The sequence below is a fragment of the Pleuronectes platessa genome, chromosome 21 (assembly GCF_947347685.1).
Source record: "Pleuronectes platessa chromosome 21, fPlePla1.1, whole genome shotgun sequence".
Taxonomy (NCBI): Eukaryota; Metazoa; Chordata; class Actinopteri; order Pleuronectiformes; family Pleuronectidae; genus Pleuronectes; species Pleuronectes platessa.
Window position 1 is genome coordinate 9494975 of NC_070646.1, and position 26377 is coordinate 9521351.

The 26377-nt window shown below is 45.3% G+C and overlaps 1 protein-coding gene across 1 annotated transcript in view; it reads right to left on the reverse strand.

Moving 5' to 3' along the window:
• Positions 1 to 3167: 3167 nt before the first annotated feature.
• capn15 (calpain 15) overlaps positions 3168 to 26377 on the reverse strand; it is a 37545-nt gene continuing 14335 nt past the window's right edge. The window contains exons 2-12 of the mRNA XM_053413701.1: positions 22930 to 24583; positions 18341 to 18549; positions 16358 to 16541; positions 15443 to 15666; positions 14699 to 14824; positions 12864 to 13016; positions 9870 to 10031; positions 9519 to 9754; positions 9219 to 9388; positions 7663 to 7841; positions 3168 to 6756 (exon numbers count right to left, since the gene is read on the reverse strand). Coding sequence (XP_053269676.1) covers positions 6579 to 6756; positions 7663 to 7841; positions 9219 to 9388; positions 9519 to 9754; positions 9870 to 10031; positions 12864 to 13016; positions 14699 to 14824; positions 15443 to 15666; positions 16358 to 16541; positions 18341 to 18549; positions 22930 to 24561 — 3453 coding nt within the window. The 5' untranslated portion in view covers positions 24562 to 24583 and the 3' untranslated portion in view covers positions 3168 to 6578. The remainder of the gene's footprint in view (positions 6757 to 7662; positions 7842 to 9218; positions 9389 to 9518; positions 9755 to 9869; positions 10032 to 12863; positions 13017 to 14698; positions 14825 to 15442; positions 15667 to 16357; positions 16542 to 18340; positions 18550 to 22929; positions 24584 to 26377) is intronic.

The window sequence follows — 26377 nt, forward strand, 5'->3', positions numbered from 1 at the left end:
TCACTGTTGCAACAAATCCCATCCCTGACTTTAGCTTGTAGCGAAGAAAAAATCAAAAATTCAATTAACACATTCAATTTAATTCAAATTTTACTGAAACTATATTAACATTTTGAACCTGTCTTGCCCTTTGAGGGACAGTAACACAATGTCATCCAGCAGGACGCTGCACGGTCCAGTCAAATATCTAGATTACTTTGTGTGCAATGTTTTTTTTTGCAGTTCACCCTGTGATCATGGCAACAAAAGATAAAACAACCACGGCTGTGATAACTCTCCAGCATCGCTCAACCCTGTCACAGAGTATTATCAAATGTTATCCACCGGTTTGGTGTCTGTAGTGGCTCAGTCAGTCAAACTGGGCCTGGTACCAGGAACAACACCCCCCCCCCCCCCCCCCCCCCCCACCACCCCTCCCCACCCTCAACAACAGCAGCGCACTCTGAAATATGGCGTCCATTGGATTTCAAGGCTTTGTGTGACAGATAGGCCGCAGAGTGAGGGGCTTGTGTGGACGGAGAGACTGACGGATGAGAAGAAGCCGAGCGGCCTGGACTCACAGATGTATTCTTGGTGTGCGACCTCACCAGCAAGTTATCTCAATGCAACCAGCAGAAAGACTTCCTCTGCTTTTATGGATGATGACTCCAGACAGGTTGCGAAATGCTTCTCTTGATAATAAATCACTGTCGCCTGGAGCCCCACAAAAAGCTATTTCAGAACCAAGGATATCATTTTTTTAAGGAATACACATAAGGTTCTCCAGGATATGAGATTGTTTTTTTTTCCGGTCCCCCAGTGAAAGAGCTGCACACAAACACAGGCTGTGTTCCTTCCTATTATACATTGTGTTAATCTTAAGGCAGTGGTTGGAGTCTTTCTTCTCTACATAGCTACAGAGGTGTAAAGCAGAGCAGGCTTGCCCTTGTGCATTTCAAATACACCCACACACACACAAACAGACACACAGACACACAGACACACAGACACACAGACACACAGACACACAGACAAACACAGACACACAGACACACAGACACTCTCCAGCCTGATGCCTCCTGATGACAGAGACTCACGACCAGAGGATCACTTCAAACCTCAGACAAGCTGAGGTTGCCCGGGGAATGTTCTTTGCGTTGCGTCACCGTGCCTCATGCCCTTGACCCAAAAAATAATCTATCCTCTATCCCCACAACCCTGACACCCTCACCTCACACCCCCGCCTCCCCCCTGTTCAAATGTCACATGATCTATTTGCTTGTCTTGACACAAGGGGAAATAAGAGGGAGGGGGGAGAAATGTGATCATCACAGACACACACGCACACCTAACCCTAACCCTACACACACGTTTGCACTTATATCTTAGTGAGGTCCCTCAACGACATGATGCACTTCCTAGCCCCTTACCTTCACCTTAACCATTCGTACTAAATGCCTGACCCTAACCCAAAAGCCAAGTCTTAAGCCTCAAACAGCCCTTTGAAAAAGTGACGACCGGTCCAAATGTCCTCATTTTCCCACAATGTCCTCATTTTCCAAAAATGTCCTAATTTTCCAAAAATGTCCTAATTTTCCAAAAATGTCCTCATTCTGATTGGTCTGTGCTTAAAATGGTCCTAACAAAGATATCAGTACAGGTTCACACAGACACACACACACACACACACACACACATCTCTGTAACTCACAAGCCTTAATGTGATGTGAACTGCATTTACCTCCAGGCATCTCACAGCCATAAAACCTTCTACTTGGCTTGAGAACAGCACAATAAATACTTTATCACACTTAGACACTGTTTTGCCGTCTCAACGCTCCTCGTTAAAAACACAACAACTGTGTTTCATCCACTTTTCAGGAACTCTGCATCTTTTCAATTTCACATGGAGCGTCGCGGGGGAACGATTTTTGCCTCATCACATCTTCAGATGAAAATGTAAAGGCCTTTTATCAAATGAGTTCCCTTGTATCTGCAGAGTGTCTGGGAAATGCATGCACGGACTGAACAGATTTCCCACCGGAGGGCAGATTTTTCTGTCCTCACTCATCTGACCCTGACAGATAAAAAGGCCTAACACTGGTGATCTGGCCAAAGCATGGTCATTCAGACTGCCACCACACCAATGTCACCACACACACACACACACCAAGACACATAGTGTTAGTTTGTACCTGTGATTCCAGACGAGCAGCGTGGATCCTAGAGGATTCTGTGAGTTTTCTCAGCTGAGTACAGAGGAAGCAAAGTGACTGACAGCTCCTTATGCTGGATGTGAGCAAGTCATGGAGCCCTCACCTCCTCTGCTGGAGTCTTAAAAAACCCACCCCCGACAGAGCCAAAGTTGGGGAGGGTGCAGAGTGCTCCTGGCATCTGAGGTTCGAGGGTGGGGGAGAGGGAGCTGGACGGGTTAGGGGAGGTGGGTTTGGCCTAAGAGGAAGGTGGGGGCCGCTGAGGAGTGGGGAGCAGGACAGATGCACATTCTGAGAAAAAGCTGGGTGGGGTGGAGTGAAGGGAGAAGAGGTGGAGACTCGAACGGGACACGTACACACACACACACACACACACACACACACACACACACACACACACACACACACACACACACACACACACACACACACACACACACACACACACACACACACACACACACACACACACACACACAGGACCAAATATATTCCCCAGATGTCACACACCCTCGGCTGGGATGAGAGGATAAATGAGAGGATGCAGGTGGAAGAGAAAAGAGGAGTTGGTGACAAGACACATCAGAAAGGGGATTTCTGGAATCAGTGAATGTGAAGTAAACAAGTGTGCGAGTGAATGAAAAACAATTTTGATGTGTTAATATATTCTCTTTAAGTATCTGGAGCGTGACTGCTTTGACATCCCTCATTATTCTTCAAGTGCAACAGCCAGGACGTGTAAAGTATCAAAACCAATTTCAGTTTTTGAAAGATCTGCAGCTCATCGGGTCATTTCTGTGAATCACACACAAATACAAGCCTCTCTGTTAGTGTGTGGTACATTTGAATGGAGGAGGAAAACACTTTCGTAACACAAATCGTCAACACCAACCTCGAAATGAGAAGAAGACACCGTATGATATATTCACCATCTTGTCCAATGTAGTACAATTGCAATAATGATAAACGTTGTCTTTTAATTTAAAAAAGTTTATTTGGTCCATCGGAACCTGAGATTGAAAATTAAACATACACAAATTTTGTACACATATACACATATCCATCCCACAGAAAAGATCGTTAAAATATATCTCAAATTCATCAGAGATCCAATTTTTCAGCATTAGGTTGTATTGTTTTTAATTTCTACTATTATACTTTTGTCTTTTATTTTACAAGTTTAAAAGGGTCAGTTGCTCTTTTTCAAATATTTTTTTTTGTGGCTTATATTTGCAGTCTGTACAATTTACAAGGAGGAAACCAGACATGGGAGAAGAGAGTGAGAGAGAGAAAAGGCGTCGTGTCGGCCACTAGAACCTTTTTCCCAGCTGGCCGTAGCCTCTTCAGCAGCAGGGGGCGCCGCTGAAGCACAGAAGAGTGCCCACCACAAATTTAACCAGCGGGCGAATGAGTTCAAAAGACACAAGCAAGAGCAACAGTGACAATGATGACAAAAAAAACAAAAAAAGTATAAAACAAAAAATCAATCTCAATGTCAATGTAAAGTGATTCAGCAGCGGCACTGAATTATGAGGTGCCTCGTCTTTGCAGGTGTTTCAGTGCACGTTCTCCTCGAGCCTTAAATTATCACATTCCTTTATCTGTCATTCATCGACGCAGTGATCATCAACAGCATTCATTAGACGACAGGCCTGCAAATCACTTATACGAATAAATTAGACGCTCCACAGCTGCTGGGGACATCTGGAAGTGGTCATTACACGTCCTGTATCTTTGGAAAAACTTATTTACAGTCGCCTCAGCTTCAGGTTTCTTTCAAGAGACGTCACGCTGCTGTAGTAGTTCTCGTACAAATGAAGGTGTCGTGAAGGGAAGTCTACCGGCGAGGACAAGACGAGGCCGTGCGGAGACAACAGCAGCTACAGGAACGACTCGCGAGACGCTCATTGCTCATCGTTTGCTCATTTCAAAGTCGCGAGCCAAAATCATCTCACCGAGGAACATTTCAGACTCACAACTTTATCCACATACAAAAATTAATTTCTTCTCCCAAAACAATCATCGTCCTATCATAGTCCTCCAGGGATTTTCTTAACACGTTTTTTTCTTCTCATTTCACGATGATAAAAGTAAGACATCAACTTGCTACTTGTCATAGTACCTGCATTAGGCCTCCCTCTACATCTACGTTGCCATGGTGACGAGTGAAAGATCCTCAGCGATAATGACTAACGGCTCTGACGGCGGATAAATAGGAACGAACAACTGGGTGGAGCGGGCGTGAAACAGCTGCGGGGGGGAACACATCCTGAGAAACGACACAGATGCAAAAACTCAGAGAGAACTAAACCGTTTTCTGTGTCACAACACGTCTCAGGGGTCCCCTCGTCTCTCTTATTGCATGTGCATGCAGTCTGACAAAAAAAAATGGAGATTTGTTTTTACACGAGGACTCCGTGCTGTCGCTAATGTGCTGTCAGTGTATTCTTGCGGGGAGGACGGCCCAGATGCTGGCGCTGCACCCGAGCAAACAAAGAAGTGGTCCCTGACCTCCCAGAGTAAACCCTTAGAAGCTCCCCTGTGGCGGACTGACTGTTCAAACAGCAAGTTGCTTCTCCAGTACTCGCAAAGTACTAACAGGATGCTCCCTGAACTTCTGTACCGGAGAGAAGCAGACAAAAAGGGGCGTGAGGTGTCACAATGCAGAAGTGCAGGATTCAGCATGAAGTCACTCTGTAGGAAGTGTGTTCAAATACGGATCAACTGACTCGCCTCCAGCATTTAGACCTCAAACTGTGGTTGAGAGAAAATTACTTTAAGAGGGTAAAGACAAGTTTTTTTTCCTCTGGAGCGATTTAAAGCCAAAATTGTATGTCTGTCTATCAAAGCACAAAGGTGGGGATTTCATTATAGCTGTTTACTGACATGCACATATGATTTAGTTGCTGCAAACATTCTCCCAAGTTTTTCTCCTGTCAACCTCCCAGTAAAAACTCTGGATAATGTCTGAGTGAACCCATGTGACAATAGTGCAGGAGATTCTCCGGAGGATTCAGAGGGCACGAGACATTTCTGACAAGCCACAGGCGCAAAACAGAAGACAAAAAGAGGAGCCATACACATAGAGGAGAACTTAGAAAGACAACATGATTTGAAAACTTTTGGTGATACCGGTGCTGTAAACAGAAGCTCTCTCTACAGCCGAATTTATATGTCTCTTATGTCTCCTACATGCTGCACCTGCCCCCCCTCCCCGTACCTGAACGCTCCAGATTTTCTGTTGGTATTTACCGGAGAATCTCCTGCTGCATTCTTCATACGTGAAATGTCAAACTCTGGAGAAAGCCTGGACCCCCCCGGGGCGGAAAATGTCCAGGATTCATGTCTGAAAACGGCTTGTGTGTCAGATTTCCACAAGACAAAACTTCCTAAAGCACAACACCTCCGTCTACACCGCCTCCTTCCCAGTGAGCATTTCCTTTTCACAAACAAACAGAGATAAAGAGATTCCAGCTACCACACACACCTGTCAGTGAACCAGCCTGAGGTTTCTGCTGCACTCCAGCCAGCTGTAAAGGTTGTGAGTTTGGTCCTGAGCTACAGAGCGCTTTGACAGCACTGCGGTGATGGAGAGTGTGGACTCACAGTACTGATATGAATGATGGCTTGTTCTACGATCTCGAAAAACACAAATATGGACAAAACGGCAACAAAAGTCATGTATTAAAGAAGTAAGACTGATACTGACTGAGTGTATTGTTTAAAAACAAAAAACAAAAAAAAGTGTAACCAAGAGTAACACTCGAAGTTGGGTTTGGCTCATTAAGTACCACATCAAGGACAGGGTGAGATAAATCCCACTGAAGTATCCCACTTTGTTAACTGTCTCTGTGCAGGACGTGGGGGGTGTGGGGGGGGTGTCCGATCGTTGCAGGCATACGGCTCAGTAGTTACAGCGCCCCACCCCGGGCTTTTGTGAAGCTGGGTCATCTCTGAGCGGGGCTGACATCCGTGCCACATACAGCGCTTGTACAAAATACCTCCAGAATTCAAAGTGGATTCTCTTCGATGACTTGGTAAAATAATCGTCCTGCGAGTACGTCCCTGTCACACCACGTGGCCCGCTTCCCTAATTTATTCCTGACATGGCACATCCACTTGGCAAGGGACAGAGTGCGTGAGGGCCGGATGAAGATTTCAGCATTTACGGAGCATTGGGAGGGGGGGAGAGCACATAAATGCTGCCCGTTCATGCTATACATTCATGTGTGTGTCCATCCAAAAAAAATTGACACACAAATACACATCTGTCTCTGTGTTTCAGGGCTGCACACGCCACTCGCCCGCCCCAGTCTGGTTTTCCAGTGGTCTTGACAGTTCATTGATGTGGAGTCTGCGTATGTACAGGGGGAAAGTGGGCGGTGGTCATAGCGGCCTGGGCCGGTGCAGGCCGTCGATGTCTGGCGTGAGCTGCGGGCTGTGGGTGGCCTTCGTGGGGGTCCAGTCCCCCAGAGAGGCCTGGGCTGCCTTGCGGTGAGCGAGGCGGTGTGTGATGGAGAAGCCGGCGTTCCCTTCCAGCTGCGACAGCACCACCAGCACCTGCCTGCAGAGGGAGACATTGCAACAAGGACGTCAAGTTGCTGAGAAGCACATCAAGGCCAATCAGGCACATCAAGGCCAAGCAGGCACACGCTGAGCATTCCGAGCACAAATATGATGATGATTATGTCAATAATAATAATAAGGTGGTGTATTCAAATTATTGGTGTGAGGAAGGTGGTCTGAATTTTATATTTGCTTCCCCAGCTGGATTCATATTTTCTTTGGATCCTCCGACTACACTCCTGTGAAATATTTCATCTTGAATATAATTGCCCTGCAGCCTAATGCTTTCATCTTCTCTATACACTCAATATCGAGTGAGTAAAAACAGAGTGATATTGCAGCGTGGAGTGTTTTTATCAAGTGAATTGACATAATCTTCTTGTTAGACGAGAAACGACATTAAAAGACATGGTCCTCATGCATGGGGACTCTTTACAGTTTCCCATTACGCGGGACATAACTACCAGATGATAAGGTCGTAAATTTGCGTTAATGTGCGCAGCAATGCGTCCGTACGTCTGCTCATTCATGCAGTGGATGTCCAAAGACGCTAAACTCAGAGAAACCTAATGACGTGTGAACATCGACACCGGGCTCGATTCTGCAGGTGTAATATTATCCATGTCTCTAAAGGGCACACAGCAGATTGACAGGCAGAACAAAAGCAGTTAAGGGAAGAGTATTAAGAAACATAGAGCGCTAATCATCTAGGATCATCTAGTGTACAAATATAATCCTCTATGGTGGGGGGATGTTTGCTGCACCTGTAGCAAATGTTCCCAGAGCGTCTAATCTCCTCACTTATCTATTCAGGTTAATCACAACAAACTATAGTGTGATATATATAGAAAAAAAGCCCCATCAGAGTTGTGTGTATGTGAGGAAGAGAGAGAGAACAGGGTACCTGTGCAGGGGCGGGACGCTGTCGATGGTCTTGAGGCTGCCGCGCGTGGACACCACGTTGAAGCTGTCGGTGCAGTCACAGGAGACGTGGAGGTAGTATTTGGGGTGGCGGTTCTCCACCACCACGATGAGCCCCGCCCAGCCGTGGGTCAGGTAGTAGCACGTCATGCCTTCACGACCCTGAGGAGAAGAGACAGATGAAGATGTACGTACGGCAGAGATTCATGTGACATTTACAAGACATACAGGCCGCGTCCAATCCACTAAAGAAGGGACGGTTCAGTGAGGACATTTTAAATCATCTTCTTAGAGTCTAAGAGAGGCAATATTTCACTGATTCTAAATGCTAATAGACACAAAGAGTAACGGAGGTGAGAAGAGATAAAGTCGCTGAAAGCAGTGGTGGAGTAGCAGCAGGGATATGGTGGAGGTGAGGTGAGAGAGGTAAGAGAAGGTCTGTACAGATCTAATAAGAGCTATATTGTTTAATATCCATATTTCTGTCGGTATGACCTTGGTCTTTAATGGACCAAGACCCGTTACAGACAACGGCAGTTTTCAAAGTTCAGTCTGCTATGAAATAGGTAGTTTTACTTTTTTATTAGACAATTTTAAGATTAGCACTGCCATCTTACAACATTCCTGGTCCTGTGTTAGTTTGAATGTTCTTCTGACGTGCAGGGTGAAGTAAATTGTAGACACTGGCTCTGACCCCTCTTTGACCCTTAATGGATAATAAGCAATATAGATAATTGATGGATTGTTGAATTCACAATACAACTCTCTGATGGAGAGATGACTTTCTCCTGTCATGTGTCTGCTGATTTCTCTTCTGGGGCCTGTCATTGTAATTAAGTTAAAACAAATGCAGCAGAACATCTTTACTTGCTGTCAATTTCACCTCAGTTTGACCCTGAATCCTTCTCTAATTATCACATAACTGACAGCAGTGCACGTTTGTAGCTCAGAATCCAGAACTTTTCTTTTCTTGTCCCAGAATTGGTCAATAATGAATCAATAATATTCCAAAACATCAGTGATTTAACCATATTATTAACACAAGAAGTAGAGCGGCTGCCGTTCACTGCCGAGTGGTTAGCCCACCCACTGCGTGTGGTGAATTCCTAGAGAGCCGAGGAGCTGAATGATTTAACAAAGATGATCTCAAGTGTTTAAAAAGCCCTGTCATCCTCTTAAATACCAAGCAATGTGACAGCCCTTTCAGGAAAGTGGTGTTCAGAAGAGCCAGAATAATTTGTTTCCTTCAGTGTGAGCGGCTGTGTGTGTGGGTTAGATAACGTGCACACACGTGCATGTGTAAAGGCAAGACTCTGCTGAGGAAATCTGAAGTGTTATCACAAAGTGGCTTACTGAGTTTTATGCAATCTCCTGCTTCACAAGCGTATATGTATTCAAAGAGGTGTGTGTGTGTGTTTGTGTGTGTGTGTATGTATCTGTGTGATGGGAGGGCAGGGAAAGTAGAAACTGTGGAGGGAGTAAACTGTAAAAGATATTTAACAGATTAAAATCAAACTGAGCTTGTTCTCTTGATCTCACCTCGTGTCTTTCCCCTTTGTTTTCCGTGAGGAGGATGATGGCGTCGGCCACCGTGGTGGCGTTGGCCTCCACCTGCTCCACCATCACCTGTCTGGAGCTGTAAATGGCGAGGATGTAGCCGGGGAAGTCCTGGCTGGGCCGCCTTGCTGCTCCACTGGTTGGGCTGGAGACTTTTGGAAAGAGATAGTGATCAGACCAAAACTAACAGATACTGTGTTCAATGTCAACTGAGTTTCTGCTCATGTTGAGTAAACAAACTAAAAAGTGTTTTGCTTGTGCACACTGCATGTTTACACCTACTGGGTGTGGCTGGACCTCCCGTCCCGCTGACATTCATCTGCCAGTGGTTGAAGGCGCAGCAGACGACAGCGTACTCCCCCGGCTCCAGCATCACATCACAGCCGACAAACTTCTTCACGGCTCGCTTGCTGTGGGCCAACAGGCGGCCCAGGGTCAGATTGTTGCCGCTGCCGAAGGAGGCGCGAAACACCATGATGCACAGGTCCAGCAGGTGGCTGTCAGCTGTGTCTGAACGCCTGGGGAGGGAGAGGGGATGAAGAGGTTAGAGCACAGACAGGAGAGGAGGGAAACAACAAAAACAGTGGCAGGAAAGGAGGTGCGGGGGAGGACAACAAATGAGCCTGACTGTACCTGCTTCCCTCCTGGAAGAGAGCGAACTCCAGCGCTGTCCTTTCCAGTACAGTAAGGGATGTGACAGTCACTGGGCCACTGGCCTTGCTGGGGAAGCATCCCTGTAGCCTCACCTCCTGCCAGTCCGAGTGGATCTTACAGATGTCCACAGAGTCAAAGTATCTGTGGGAGGAGAGGGCAGAGAGGTTACGCCCAGGCCACACCAGGATGCGCGATTGTCAGTGAACGTCCTGCTTTTCATTTCAGGGGCCCATGTTAACAGGTTAGAGCGCCCACAGAGCGCCGATTATATGACAAACATAAATATTTGGAACACTTTTTATCAAAGCAAAAGCGCATTTAGGTTTGTCCTAACAAGGTTTTATTTATGTTATTATTGCAGGACTTGGACATTCCCTGCTTCATATCGTAGACTCCTGGCATTGAGTCGAGTATATAGCTCTTCGAGGAAACACAATTGTCAACAGCTCTGCAGCAGGCACGAAGCAGTCATGCCCCCTGTGTGAACAACAGATGAATGCAAGATGCAGCAGATCAGCCCGGCAGCCATCACGCGCTGCACAGGAAACCCAGTGTGGTTAGAGTGCTGGAGCCTTCTCTGGACATCTGACCTGAGGCCATCGGGACCCGTCGAATAGGGGTGGATTCGGACAAGAATTTTGAATGATAATTAGGTCGGGTACCGTTGGTTGGGTTATGTACGTGATTTGTTTTTAATCAAGGTTAAAATCTGCTTCTTGCTCAAACGCCAAAAAGCTGAATGCCTGTCGAGTCCTGTTCATTTTCTCTCAGGCACCGACAGAACATTGCTGCCTAAGTCAGACTCAGTATGGCATTCACTAAAAAAGTCTGTATGTTCCCACATTCTGCTCTCTTCGTGTCATTCGAATGCACCACAATCAAATCCTTAACATTAGCACAGACTCTGTGGGTGCCCCTGTACAAACACAGTTTTAGTGGTTACACATCTGACCTCCTTCTTCAAAGCCAAAGCCCCCAAGAGACATTTTCTTCTCACTTTTGGTCTTTTCTATTATTTCATCACTTCCTAACCTCACTCCGACAACTGTCTCCCAGCCTCCTTTTGTCGTCTTGACAATCCAGAACAGGAGAGAGGAAGAATGAGAAAGTGTGTTAAAGTTTTACAGTAGGTTTTGATCACTAGAGACAAACATGTCCGCTTCTGGTGTCTTTTGTTTCTTTATGTTTTGTTCTTTACTGTGTTTAGTGTAATAGTCTTTTTTGAAACGGTATTAATAATCAGCATCAGTGCTACTTGTCCACTTGATGCAGAAGAGTCAATTCATACCTTATTATTTTTCTTCACTGACACAGGTTTGGGCAGTCGCAGGCTAAGGTTCGTCATTTAGTGCGAATCTGAGAGATAATGTTAATGTCACAGAAACCAATAAAGAGCCAGAAGACGGATGAGATTTTTCGTCGGGGCCGAACACATTTCTCAGGTTGGATTTTCTCACGGAGGACAGCCACACCTGACTCTCTGAACTTATTGCTGAGTTATTGCTCTTATTTTTTTTGACAGGCATGAGTAACACACCAACAAACACATAATTCATCTTCAGGTTAACCCGCTAACATGCAGGACTTTGTGCCGACATGCACTGATCAGATGATTTGCTGACAGGGGGAGAATACAAAAGACTATACTGAAAAGTCAAACTAGGTGTTGAATAGTTTTTTCTCGAAGAGTGTTCACTTTTCTGTTATGTTTGGATATAAAAACAGGGTTAAAAGTCATGATTGACAAATGAGACTGACTCGTGATTGGTCGAGGGCTTGTATCGAAGGTTCTTCGCTACTGCAGCTCCATCACATCATTGCTACTTTGCAGACTGACTCCAAATGTGTAACATGACGGCGCTGGTATATTCAAGCTTAATTTCTATGTGTTGTCCATCTATATTTACAGTATACTGGCTCAAGGCATGGCCAATTTATGTAAAAGAAAGACATATAGAAATATTAACGCTTGTCAATACTTGATGCTGCCTGTGACTGAATCAGAGGATTAATCTAATATGACAAAACACTGAGCCATGACAAGTCTAAGCCTTTGACTGCCAAATCCCTGGCAACCAAAGCACCCACAAGAAGAAAACAACATTACAAACAATTCCATACGAACAGCACGGTTTGGGAAACAGTGTGTGATGCGCTTGTCAACAAACAAAATGTACTGAAAACAAAAACGCAGTCACTCAGTTTGGTGTCAATACCAGATGGTCAGTAAAATCCACTGGGCCAAGGGATTACTAAACCATCCATCGCACTTTCTGTACTTCCATCGTGACACAATTGAAGGACATTTGGAGAGTTGTCTCACCTGCACTCACTTAATAAAAGCTTTAACATTCGCTGCTCTGAACAGATGGCACTGAGCACATCTTTCCTGGGATAAACCCTCACAGGAAGTCATGCATTTTACATTTCTGACAGTTATGTGTATTGAGTAAACAAAGGGATGCGGGTAAGGGTAGCGTTAGCGGGCCGCAACCACCAAGGCTCAAAGTCATAGTCCTTCATACCAGTGGAATCAGATATCAACAGAATAGTCATATCAGAGCAATGATGACAATGTTGACAAAATATACTCTGTCTCAGTTTCAGCTGCTGCCACAGAGCAGACAGGCAAATCCAGAAGGAGTGATTCATGTCACAACACAAGATGTAATTCACTTAATATATATAAACAAATTATCAAGATATAACGTTCATAAATAGCAACAAAAGATAGAGTTTCAAACCACAACCTTTTCAAAAATGTGTTTTATAACTTAAAATAAATATTCGACTGATATGCACATTTTTATCTTGTAAATCTCATATAATTTTTGGGCCAGTCCTTATTCTAATACCAATAGTAGTGTCACTGTTCTTGGTGAAAATAGGTTAGTGTAGTTCATTCTGTATAATGCTATAGACCAAAAACAGAAATCACTGGATCATACTTTTTTGTGTAAATGTGACTCTTACTTTATGAAGTCGGAGTACTCCATCCAGAAGACCCCCTCACTGCTGCCATGGGCCATCAGCTCGTGACGCAGATGCTGTGGCCAGTCCGTCCACTCGTCCGACCAGCTGCCGTTCCACGAGAAGCGGCCCCACGGGTTCCGCAGCCGCAGCAGCCTAAAACAGAGAGTGTCAGCCAGGGGGAGCCAAATACAAGATCCAATTTAAGCAAAGGCAGCTTCGGTCAACACAGCATCCTCACCCCTGCAGCTCCTCTCATGGATGCTTGCCCACTTTTTAACAACCTATTTCATTTTACCGCCTCCTCCCTACAGTGCAAAGGTGTTATGGGAAGCCATATTGGAGAGCCACAACTTTCCCCCAAAAAAGTTCAGGTGAATCACTGTTTCCAAACTGCTTTTCATCTTCTCGGATCCAAGCACGAGGTCTCCAATTCATTTTAGATCAGCCGCTTCCGCTCCGATTGCTTTATGGCAGCAAATTAAAGTGGCTGTGTGTGCGTCTGTGTGTGCGGCTGTGGCTCTTGAGCAAATTGCTTCTTGGATTTACGGCTACTCTCAACTTCCTCCTGCAGTCGGGACAGAAGAAGCCTCCATTATGGGAACTCAAAATGCTGCCCTGATCAAAGTGATCAAAGTGAGCTGGTGTGTCCCTGTTCTCTATTGCCATCAAATCTCTGTCCCCGTTTACCTATCATTCAAGGTAAAAAAAAAAAACTATCTGTTCAATAAATTGTAAACATACGGTAACTTTTCAATAATATCCATAATATATAATCCATAATGAGATTATGCGTATGAGTATTTTCACCATGTGTTCCTCATTGAGTTGTATTTCCTTAAACAACATCCTAAATATTACTTGAAACTCAACTCTCCAAGATAACATTCAGTGATTTGCAAACTTATGTTACGGCCATCAGTTTTCATAATCTTAATGTTGTCTCGGAGAAATCATATGACTCTGAAATGATAAAACAAATCACTGTTGCTACGAAGAAACAGCCAGAGGCTGGAGCAGATTCAAAACATTTCATTACCATCATAAATGCTGACTTCAGAGTAGTAAAGTGAGCTGATTTAAATACAACAGTGTTTCCCAGAGAATTATATCTGTGGCAGTAGCAGAGGCAGGGCCCCCCCCGTTGGTGTCATGCTGATTATGTGAACATTCCTGCAGTACCCTGTGATGCACAACCAGGTACACTGCGAGGGCAGGTGTTATGCTGAGGTTTGCCTACATGCTGAGGACAGTAAAAACTTAATGGATGTTTTTGAATGTTCAACGACTCAGCAGGATTTCTCCCCGTGCAGCTGATGGCAACTCTGACTCTGTTTGTGAGAGGAGAGAGAGCTCCACACACAGCTCTACGATGAAGCAACTGTACAAAGTACGAGACCTTATATATTATTATGGGAAGGTTTTTTTGGATCATTAGGAAAGTGTTGTGGGACAAATGGCACTATGGCAGGCTGCCAAAGTCCTAGTAATGAACGTGGAAACAGGATTATTACTGAATAGCTCCTCCTCTGTACTAAAAGCTGACCACAGTGTTCTGTTTAAGTGAATGTGCTGTATACGTCAAGGTCATATGTAGACTAGTCTGGCTGTCTCGATATAGACTGTGGATATATGGCAACATTCTCCTCTCCTCCCCTTCAATATATATATATAAAACAAAAACTCCAACAATGTTTTTCCGCATGTGTGCAGCCAGACAATGTTATTTCTTTGAATTTTAAGTTTCCCTTTAGCATCTTCAATATTGGATAAAATAACAGGTAAGGAGGGAAAAAAAGCAATCTGGAACTCAGAGAGTCTAACCAGCCCGTCCATACCTGTAACCCTGGACATCTCGGACGTCCAAGATGGAATAGGCATGTCGAGGCCGCAGACCCAGAGACTCGTAGACAACATCGTCTACCTTCATGTTGCCTCCTCCACACGATGCACCCATCAGAAATCTACAAGACAAGGACATAATTTGTAAGATATAGGCTTTACTCCGATATTGTTAGCAAACATAATGTAAAAACCATGGACTAGAGGTAAATAAATGTCTGTAAAAAGTATTTTAAATGTCAGAGCAAACTATAGTTTTTCTGTGTTGTATAGTCAATTATGTTTATAATTAATTCCCTTATTAAATCTCTATGCTTATCTTTGTTGTGGCCAAGTTGGACAACGCTATACTAATTCAGAGATAAACAATATTAGCTGGGAACAAATATCATTAATATGCCTATGTGTCTAATAATTGTAATTTGTAAACAGATGATTTGGCCTATTTTCAGCTCGTGTGTCTCGTTGCTTTGAAAGCTCACATATCAAAGTCCTGATTAACAGACCTCATTCATTACTGGCATATGCTGCAAATGAGCTTCGTAGTACCTCACTGGTCATAGTTGTGATTATGAGAACTGATCCAGAGTCTTTTCAAATTTATTGCTTAGTATTTCAACTGTTAGCTGGGAAGAACATGAATATACTTTATTTAAGAATTTTGATGTTAAAATTGTTTGAAAAAGGAAGGTGATTATGTGAAAAGCAACTCCAGCAAAGAAAACGTTCCCCTTTCATACCCGGCCTCTTTGGAGCTGAGCATCTTGGCCCAGATGAGGTCTGTGTCGATTGGTTCCTCCCGGGGGTTGGTGGAGCTGACCTGGAGCATGAGCGAGTCGCACGGAGCTCCAGTCAGCGTGGCTAAGCCCTCTATGGCGCGCCCTGCCTGCAGGGCAAAGTAGGAGCCGTGGAGCTTGGCCAGGGCCTTCTCGATCAGCGCCACCCATAGCTGCTTCCTTTGGGCCTGCGAGGATGGGAAACAAGAAACATTTTGTCATCCGCAAGCCAAAATGTGGTTCACTGAGAGAGATAAACTTATCACAGGAAGCTGTGTTTACTGTGAGGCTCGTTTTAAGGTTTCTGAACATGAGAACCCTCTCGTAACCTCTCATACTCTGCGTCTTTCTTATCTTATCAGCTCCATCAACTTCACAGTTCTTTGACAGCTTTGAAGAAACATTTTGTACATGTTCAGTCATCGTGGTGGAGGAACTTACTCTGATCTGGCCGATCGAACGTTTTTTCATTTTTTTTTTTCACAAGATAAGTCGAAAAGGCATCATGTTTAGCTCTCTCCAGCATCTATCTGTGGTTAGTTCTTTTTTCCTTGTGCTTCGTTTGTTGCGTAAGGCAGTACTTTTGTTTATCTTGTAAGTGACTGTTGATTGAGTAATCTGAGACATACTTGTGATAAAAAGGCACATAATGATTAGCTAGAAAATGAAATATTAAGAAGTTAATATTTCATTTTTTAATGCGGCAATAATGGAGGAAGTGAAGGTGGCTTTATTGTGTCCTGTTTGCAGTTCTACTCTCGAAGACAAAAATAAACGTGAACTCTTTTTCCCCTCTATTCCTAGCGTCCGTGCAGCCACTCTGACACTAATAGCGTTTGCCTTCCTACAAGATTCATCCAAGCCCTCTTTGATTCTGACCTGGGAGAAGAGGAGGTAGCCATAATCGTCGCAGGGCAGCATGTCATCCACCAGCACCGTCGTCCACGTCCCGTCTTTACATAGCCGAACCTGGTAGGCCCCCTCTGGGCAGATGGTCCTGGTGATCATTACCCTCTCCACCAGCTCTGGCCGCTCAGCCAGCACCGCCAGCGCACTCAGGAACCTGGAGAGAGAAAAATACTCAATGAACTGGAAAATGAAAAGTTGGAAGAGGACGGACAGATGGGTAAATGAGAGGATGTGCGATTGAGAGAAAGATGATGTTAATAAAGCACTGCGACGGGTGGAGAAGAAAATACATCAATGATCAGCTGATCGTGGCGGACAGGTGATTGGACGCTCGGTTTTGTCAAAAAGACAGGCAGGGGTAAGGCTGATTTAGAATATCTGCGTCTGAATGCGGAATTATAACAGACTTCTCCTTAAGGTGCCTTGAGCTGTTGTAAATTTGTTTTTAAACAAGATTTTTCCTCATTGAAAATCCATTTCATTTGATGAGTCAAGCTTCGGCGCCTTCTGGTTACCTTCCCCATTACTGTTAATTCACCCTGCAGCAGAGACAAACCGCCTTGCCTAATGAGCTTGCATGAGAAATTAGTTAATCATAAATACAGCTACATCAAAAAATGCTAATTCCTTCGCCAAAAAAGAAGACACACAGCTGGGGACACAATGATCCCACTTAAAAGGAATACATTTTGAAAGTGAAAATTCGTTTACCTTTCAAACGTGAACGAGATCATAGAGCACTGATGAAAACAGTGGAGGGTTGGGGACAATGAACTCAAGGATATTTTTGCCTATCGCTGACTCATTGCTAATTTGGACTCCTTTATTAACAACACAGATACACTTAAGATGAGCTCCGTCTGCCACTGGTAAGACTGTCGCTGTATTCAAAGAAGAAAAGAATATCTCTTTCCATCCACTTGTCACTGTGTGTTAGTACAGCAGCCATTTAAAGGCTGTAACTCTTTTGTGCGAGGCTGGAAATGCGTATTATTTAGGCTATATTCTATCTTTTTAAGTGGTGGCCCGTTCTGCCGCAGATGAAAACCCCAATTGTCGCCGCAGAATCAAATGAAAATCCAATTATCTGTGTCATAATGTGACTCTTAATATCAGCTTGTATTGCAGCCACAGACAAGGATATGAGTGACTGGCACTATTTCTCTTTCTGCTGTCATTGACTGGCTGGCTGGCTGGCTGGAGCCGGGATGTCGGCTGGTTTATTAGGACAAGTGTGTCGGTGTTTGTATTCGAGAGAGTAAGAGTGAGGGAGACGCAGCCTGAGAGGAAGAATTTGGGTTACATCCTGTCGCGAGTGAGAGGATTCGGTTCTCGGGAGGTTATTTTTTGATAAGCTGTGTATGCTGGTGATGAAGCGAGAAGTTGTATTGGGACAACTTTGTGACTGACTGCTCTTTGTTGTGTGCGCGGAGGAAGATGGTAACACATATACACACACAATCACACACACACCCCAAAGGACACACAGAACAAGGGCAGAGAGATAAAGCATGTGTCCAGACCCACGTTCCGGTGAATAATCTCCGTGTCAGGTGTATCTGTACATCTGTCCAAATCAAACCTGCTTCCTCTGCCATTTAATCTGTGCCCCCTTTTATTTTTCTCTGCTCCAAATTTTTCATTTTCTTTTCTCTCTCTCGACTTATTGTTTCACTGCCTCTTTGTCACTGTCTCCATCTCACTCCCTCTCCTGGCTTCAGGCTCTAGTATTCATCGAAAACAGACAAAGACAAAACCCACACAGACTTGAAGTGGTATCTGTCGTCCGTTTTATATTACTCTGACCTTTCGCAGAGACTGAGGGGGAATGAGAAATCGCCTTTTACTTTGGGGATTTTCAGCTATTCTTGTTTGTCCTGGGTCAAAGCATTAATCAGTCTCTAGATCATTCTAGTTATCTAGGTTCATTAGTGTCAGTCTGTGACAGCTCACCAGCAGTTTCCGAGCAAGCCTTGCAGGATGTCAGAGGGCCGCGGCGTGCGGAAGACGGACCATTTGACGCTCCGGTCTTTGAAGTTGCTGCAGTTGATCTCGTGAGGGCGCAGCCACTTTTTGATTCGCTGCTGGACGCTGTCGCCTTCAGGGAAGCCCACGGAGCGAGGTCCCGGGGGAAAACTGTCATCCACAAAGTTCACAGTGTTCTGAAAAAAAGGGGACAATAGGGAGACGGGGTGGAGGGGAGAGGGGGAAAGTAAAAAAAAAAGTGAGTTTAGATTGTTAGAAGAAGACAGCTTATCAAAGAACCAAAAGAAAACTGATCCCCAAAGGTGAGCGGATATGAAAAAAACGTTTTAAATGGCTAATGCAGCCACGAAAGAGTGATGGTTAATCTCAAACCTTCTCATATGAAGTCTGTAGGTGGATGAGGATTAATGCAGGGCTCTACATGACACACAAGCCCTGGCTTCTAGGCTGAACAAGGACAAATCCCAAATATATTCATGTGACAGGAGGTTTCACTTCCACTGTGAGCGTGGCATCCCACATGTGCACAGCAGCACACCAGCTGTGGAGCAGTGTGCCTGCCAGGATACAGGGCACATGTGCACATCACTTCAAAACCTTCAAAGCACCTCACTTTCTGAACAGCACCAAGAGTTTAACAAGACTATTTGAACACTGCCTCGATACTGTACACAGGACCCGGACTCCATTAATACATAAACAGATCACGACACCTTATCCGTCACACTATCTGCTCATCTTAAACTCTCCTGTTCAAACCTGAGAGGGCAAACCGCCACACACGCAACCCTATCCGGTTTCCCGTTTGCAGCGTGAGAAGCGGGCTCTGCCAGTCGCTCTGCGAGGCAGGCAGGGGATGTAATGTGGGCACCTCACTGGTGGCTCACAGTGCGGCGAATTGATTAGACCCCGTCCCACACAATCCAATTCCGCAGCCCGGGATGCAGCATTAGCTACCAGGCAGAATCACTTCAACGCAGCCCCACCACCCTGATCCTCCAAGGTCTCTGTGTAGCTTACAGAGTCTGTAGTTCACTGGCTTAAGTTTGACCCCTTGTGCCTGCTTTTATTGTGTGGTCTCAGGGATTTTCCACAGAGGAGAGGGAAGCATGGCTATCAAAGGTGGGCAAAAACAGAGAATACACTTCAATCTGATGTCACTTATAAGCTGCTTTCTAACTGAAGTCTTGTCCTTTTCCTGATATCTTTTTTTATACGATCAATGAGAAAGATCAATATTAAAAACATACAATTAAGTATGTAATATGGATATAAAAGCCTTTAATTAACATATACAAGCTATGATGTTATCAGCTTTTTGTTTGTGTAAGGAGTTTTAATGAAATACAAACACAAAAACAATTTTGTTATTGAGGTTGCAATGTGATGTCTCCTAGTGTAAATCAAGCTGACCGAGAACCTGGTGCTGCCAACACTGAGTCGTTCGCTGGGCACATGCCAGCACGCCAACCCGAGACAGCAATCAGCCAATTCACTGCTGAGCTCAGAAAACCTGCTGCCTCCATGCCATCTCCCAGAATACACACAACTGGCAGCCAGACAATGCTTTTTTGAGGAGGGTAAGCTTGTAGCTAGACATCTACATCTCGCAGACAACATATTGATCTCAACAAAAAAAACGTGGTGACAGGGAACCATAGAGCTGGATTTCACATTGCTACACTTAATAAACTCAAAACAAAGGCATCTCAGAACAGCCTGGCACGTACGCGGCTGTCACAGTCTGTGAAAACCTGTCACTGCAGGCAGTCACAACTTACAATCCAAACATGTAAACCAAAAACCCCAGACACAATCCAACGTGTGGCACAAAATCAAATGACAGAAGTGGTTACAGAGAGCGGCGTTGAGGAGATAAATAAAACAAATCAAAGTTAATCTGTTGCCATGTGGCGTCTCCTTGTTGCTCCCTCTGAGGGTGACATGGAGAGGGAACAGAGGCACGAGCTCCAGCCATGCAGGGTTTTACAGTTCACAAGCGGCGCTGATGGCTCTTAGTAGCATTTACTCGCTTGGCACCGGGAGTAAGCGGACACGCTCTGGGGCACTGGCATCAAGCGCAAACACCTCTTACTCTCAAAACCAATCAAGGAGAGTAGAAAAGCAACGAGGCCCTCAGGTGAAGAGAGAATAACATTTCTCCAGTTTCTTCCACTACAACTCCAGCTTCATTTTTTTTGCTCCTTATTGATTGTTGCAATCTGGACAAACTCTGCTGTAACTTCTACAGTCAGTTTCATCAGCGGCACCATTTGCTGTAATGCAACGAGTCGAGGAGGAAAATCTGAACTAAACAAACAGAAACGTAGGCTCGGACACGCTCGCTGTGTTTGTGTGAATGGACTGCCCACATGCCTTAACAGGGTAAACCGAAAGCTTTTGTCATAATTACATTTTCACCGCTGGTGTTTTCAGTGCTTGCCAAGTGTTAATGCTTTGACAGAGATGGATATGACAGACTAGAGCCTCTTACTTAACAATTTTAGCCCCCTTCAGATCTTTGACCCCTAAAACTGAGCTGCAGCGGTTGATGCTGTTAGAGATTTCATTCACTATAGGCAAGCGGATCGTTTCTGCTCCTCTCCTCTCTAGCTCTGCTGCTAAAAATAGAAGAGCCCTGTGTTCACCTTAGCACACACGCACACACACAAACACACACATTATCTGCAACACTGGTGAATTGAGTGCAGTCGTGTGGAGAGGGTGGGGTGGGGGCGGAGAGGGTACAGTGGGTGGCAAGGGGGAAAGCATATTTTGAGATATTAGCAGAGAGGAAGAGAAAAAACACAGGATGAGCATGTGGGGATAGATGTGATGAAGGAGATGGGATAAAAGGGTGAGATGAATAGGGGAAAGGACTTTGAAGCGAGCAGAGGGGGCAGAGATGGAGAGAGGGAGGGCTAAAATATTTGGAGAAAAAGGGGAAAGATGATAAAAAGAGCGAGTAGTTTAAATTTCGGTCTCAAATTAGGGATAAGGAAAGGTGGGGATGAGAGATCTCTCCGATATCCTTCCTTCCTACTAAGCCAACTTCCCTCCCACGCTAACAGCAGTGAGCCCTGCGTCTTTCAAAGAAGACATAAATTATGCATTCTAAAGCTCACTCCATGCTATTGTAAACATGGCATGATAGGTGCAATGGCGGTGCGGTGGATGGGAACGCATCACCCGATGCTGCTGGAATAAAAATTACCTGAATCTAATAGTTCTTGGATTCTGCATTTTTCTGAGGTTTAACTCGTCCAATCAGATTTGTCTCATTAGCATAGGTCTTAACAAATGAGCCCTTGTGACCGCTCTGAGTAGCATATCCATGACAACACACTAGAGGCTTATCAAAGGGCTGCAGAAACAAAGTGAGCATGAAGTGGTGTGATACAGAGGAGCAAAATAAAGGTTGTCCCATCTTAACTACAGTAGCTAGGTGAGACGTCTCCATGTCTCCGAACTGCGGTGACGGATGAACGCCACATTTTACCTTTCGTCCTCTTTGGGCATTATTATCATTCATTAGGGTCGTTATAACAACAGACTAGCCTGGAATTACAAAAGCATAACATCATTAGCTTTTTCAATACTGGAATTTTTTTTTATCTAGTTTTATTATTCAACATAATGATAATGTTCTGTTTCAGGGTGTGCATAGATATAAAAAGAAGCATTTAACAACTACCACAGTTCTGTTGTTTTAATAACTTCAAAAAATGTAAGTGTGAAGTTCACATTAAAATGGAAATTACATTCAGAATGATCAAATGTGGTTTTATGTCTAACAGGCAGGTCTACTGGTACAAAGAAATGTATTTCATTAAGCCGCCCAATATCTTCCTTAATAAGAACTCCAAGTTATGGTGGGAGTCAACTGAGGACAGGAAATAGAGCATATGACTCAAACTATTCAGAACAAATAAAGCTGGACTCCCAAGACAGAAGTTACAGTTCTTCAACAAAGTATTGCAGTATTTTGCTTAGGGGACTTCTTTCAGACTGAGGGCGGGCTATAGTATGGCTTTAGAAATGAGGCGCTCAGTATCTGCAGCTCATGCAGGTGGCCAAGATTCACCCACTGGTCGTTTTAAACCCAGCTAACAAAGCAAGTGCAAACAGAGGCAATGACAAAGCCTATTAGCCTTTCTCTGAAATTAGACAGATTGAGGGAGTGGGAACAAAGCCAGAGCCGTAACAAAAAAAAGGAATTAAAATGAAGGAGCTGTGCTGTGCAAGGCAATGTGCACCCTGTGATGCATTACACATTGAAATAAGCAGGGTTATCAAAGACATCAAGGAAAACTCAACACATGAAAAGGTAATGCTGACATATCAATAACGACAACAAAAAAAAAGACAACAAATTACGAAGTCGGACAAGGGTTTAGTTGCTCACCCAAGTGCACTGCCAAAAAAAATCCTTCCGGCTTTAAGCATTATCTTATGAATCCTAGGTAAAACAGATCTCAACATAGATAGTCTGAAACCTTTATAATAAACATGTGTAGTGTTGAGCCATTTGACATTAGTATTTTAGTTTCTCTTACCTCTCTGCAAAAGCTGACAATGTTCTCCAAAAGCTCCTTGGCCTCGCCTTCGTCATTTCGTCGACGGGCCTCGACATGCATGCTCTCCCTCCTCTTCAGAGGCTTCATCACTTTGCGCAGGGTGAGGTACTGCTGGGGTGTGTGGCACGCTGCACAGTTCTTGGCCTTGATGTCGTTGAGCAGCGTACATGCCGGGCAGCTCCACTGTCCTATTTTCTCTTGAAGGCTCGATAAGGTGGAGGAGGATATGGAATTGGAAGGAGCAATAGCAGGGGAGGAGGAAGGGTAGCCCCGGGCCAGTTTCCGTGTCTTATGACCTGAAGAGGATGAAGGTGTGCAAGAACAAGATGCTGTACCAGACCCCGATGGGAGGCCACAGTGTGCACAGCAGCGGGTCATGGGCACCTGCTGTTCCTGAAAGCCATGCAGCTTGGAAGAACCACAGGCTGAGCACTTAGGTGCCCCTGTAGGATTGCGCAGGGTGCACTTGGAACAGGCCCAGGTGCTGAAGTCTGGGCTGGAGGGGCTAGCTGGGGTAAATCGTACCGTTTCGCAGCCAACAAGGTCAATGAGGTCAGCGCCTGCCCGTGATGATCGGCAGGCCTCACATTTAGATGAGTTCCCTGGATTGGGCAAAGAACAACTAGGGCACTTCCAGGTGGGGGCAGCTGTGGATGCAACAGGGAGGTGTGGAGTCAGTGGGTGGTGCTGAGCATCTTCTTCATCCAAGATACTGAGGCGCTTGTTGGGGTATGAGGGTTCCTGGGGTTGGGCATGTTTGGGCTTGGCTGGCCGCTGTGGGCCTGGTTGGGGTGGCGCAGTGGCCGTTAACGGGGAAGTGGGACTGGGGGTGTTGGTGCCTGCGTTCGGTGGGCGTCCTGGAGGGGGCACCTCTCTCCTGCTTCGGGGAACTGGGTTATTCTGGAGGGAAGTGAAAGAAGTAAAGGGGGAGGAGATGGACTGTGAGGACACAGGTTCTTGAGGATCACAGGGAGGGGGTGGAGGAGAATCATCTGTTAGGTCGATGAGTAGTGGTGAAGTCCCTGCTGTGTGAACTGGAAATCCCAGCACAGGCGTGCGCACCTCAGGAACCACTAGTGCCTCTGGCGGGATTTTAGGCAAAGACAGTTTCCTGGGGCCACCACAGGCTGAGCACGACAGAGCCACAGGAGTGTTGTGGAGTGTGCATCGAGGGCAAGCCCAGCCCGAGTGCTGCACCTCCAGGTTGACCACCTCTCCATTACTCTCGGACCGTCGTAGCACTTCCTCCTTAGCTGGTTGCTGCCCTTGGGGCTCAAGCAGGACTGTGGGAAGGAGAATTGGTGTTGGAGGTTCGGTCGGAGCAGACGGCAGGCCATTGGTGGTAGCGGCTATGGTGGTGGTAGGGGGTGTGTTAGTGGCAAGGGATGGTCCAAAGCCACAGACGGAGCAGGCTCCAGATCCCTGGGGATTGTTAAGGGTACAGCGGGGGCAGGCCCAGCGTTGCTCCTCGGTGCTGCTCAGCCGCAGGATCTGGTTAAGGTCAGGCTTCTGGCGTGGGGCCTCACAAATGGAACAGCGAGGTGCTGCGCCGGCATTCAAGAACGTACAGCGTCCACACGACCACTCACTGCCTCGCACCGCTGCTGCCATGGAGCCAGGAGAGTGAGAGTGGCTGAAAAAAAAGTAGACAATGAGTCAAAACAGATTCATAATAGTTTTTACCTACTTTTGCACAGCAAAAATACATGCATATCGAGTGTGGCACTGCTCAATCAGTTCAGCAACTTCAGTCAGTATTCTGTTTGAATAAAGTGTTGGTGGAGAAATGTAGGAGCAAAGTAAAAAAAAGAAAGAAAGTAAGATGGCATCAGAAAGAGTGACAAATTAAAAATTATGAAGAACCCCCGAGGATGAAAACATGCTTCCAGTCAACTCATGGTGATAATCGGCAGACAAGACAGCAAACACATCTCTGGGACTGCGAGAGGAGAGGAGAAAGACAGAATTAGAAAAGAAAAATTGAGTGTGAGAGGGATAGATTAGCCAGTGCAGGGGAAAAATCAAATCTCCCTCCTGGGGGCAGTGAGGGCTGTAAATCCATACACAATGGCCACATGATTAGAGCTAGGAAGACAGCACATGGAGCGGAGAGGAGAGGTAGAGAGAGGCAGTGAGAGTTCATTGAGTACTCCTGACTGACACTTATTAGACTGAAAAAAACACAGGATCTCCTCCACCTCACTTAAGCACCCATCTCCTGTTTTCTGAGTGAATGTTAATGCAGGGTAGACGGGAGCTACATAAGGTTAGTCAACCCAATGCCCGAGGGAATTTATAAATTAAGGTTGAGTGGATGGGTGAATTGAATAAGCAGAACTCTGCACTTAGAGGTTATTGAAATTACAAACCATTCATACTCTTGAATTTTAATTAATCCAAAAACATCGACTGTTAACACCTTACAGATCTTCAGCAGTGTAAACAGTGTAGGGGGATTTCCACCCCTTGGACATAATATCCTCCAACAGTGTTGTTCTGAATTGACCTGCATGTAGTTCATTCCGTGTTGCTGCAGTTCAGTCAATCCAACTTATTGATAGGGGGTATATCTACGCCTTTTGGGGGGGGAGCAGCACAGTTGGATACCTCCAAAGTACAAGGGGGTGGGGGGGGGGGGGGGGTTTGGAGAGGGATGGCCCCAAGGGACGGACGCGGTTGCTCTCTGGACAAACCCATAAAAATGTCACAGTCGCTCAAGCTGCTCATGTGTGAACACCAACACAGGGAAGGTACTGTGGGGATTGTAGGGTAGCAGAGGGGAAGGTGCTAAGAGCTGGAATACCACAATGCTCCTTTTTATTGATCCCAGTGGCAAAGATGCTACCCACAGAGCTTGTGGATCTGGTCACATTTATCTGTCTGTATTATATGGCTAGAGAACTATGCCCACATGCAAAGGTGCTTTTGACAAAGGCTTTTATGGGGGAAGCAGTGGTTTGTGGCTATTTGTAGAACGTGCTGTGAAAACAAGCCAATTTTTTGATGAGAAACATTTTCTGATTAATATTCCTGTGTTGCTTGTCACATAAGGACATAGATTTCTGCCACAGTATAGGAGAGACTTACTGGTTGTGTGGCCCAATTGCTCTTCTCCACTGCAGCACCATGTGTCCAGACCAACTGATTTCCCTTCGTTCAACTCCATTAAACCTTTTTAAACCAGCCCAATCCCCAGAACCCAGGGGGACCTCTCACAGAAAAGCTCTTGCTCCCAGCTCCACTACACTCGTCAACTCTCCTCCCAAAGGTAAGGAGGAGAATGGCAGCAGGAAGGGACTCTAATGTGTCTCTAAGGGTGTCTTCGAGTCTGTAGGCTCTTACCACTAAGTGTGTGCAGGCATGTAGCTATATTTATTTATTGACAGACAAGCATAGTTACTTGGTTTATTGTCCAACTACATTTGTA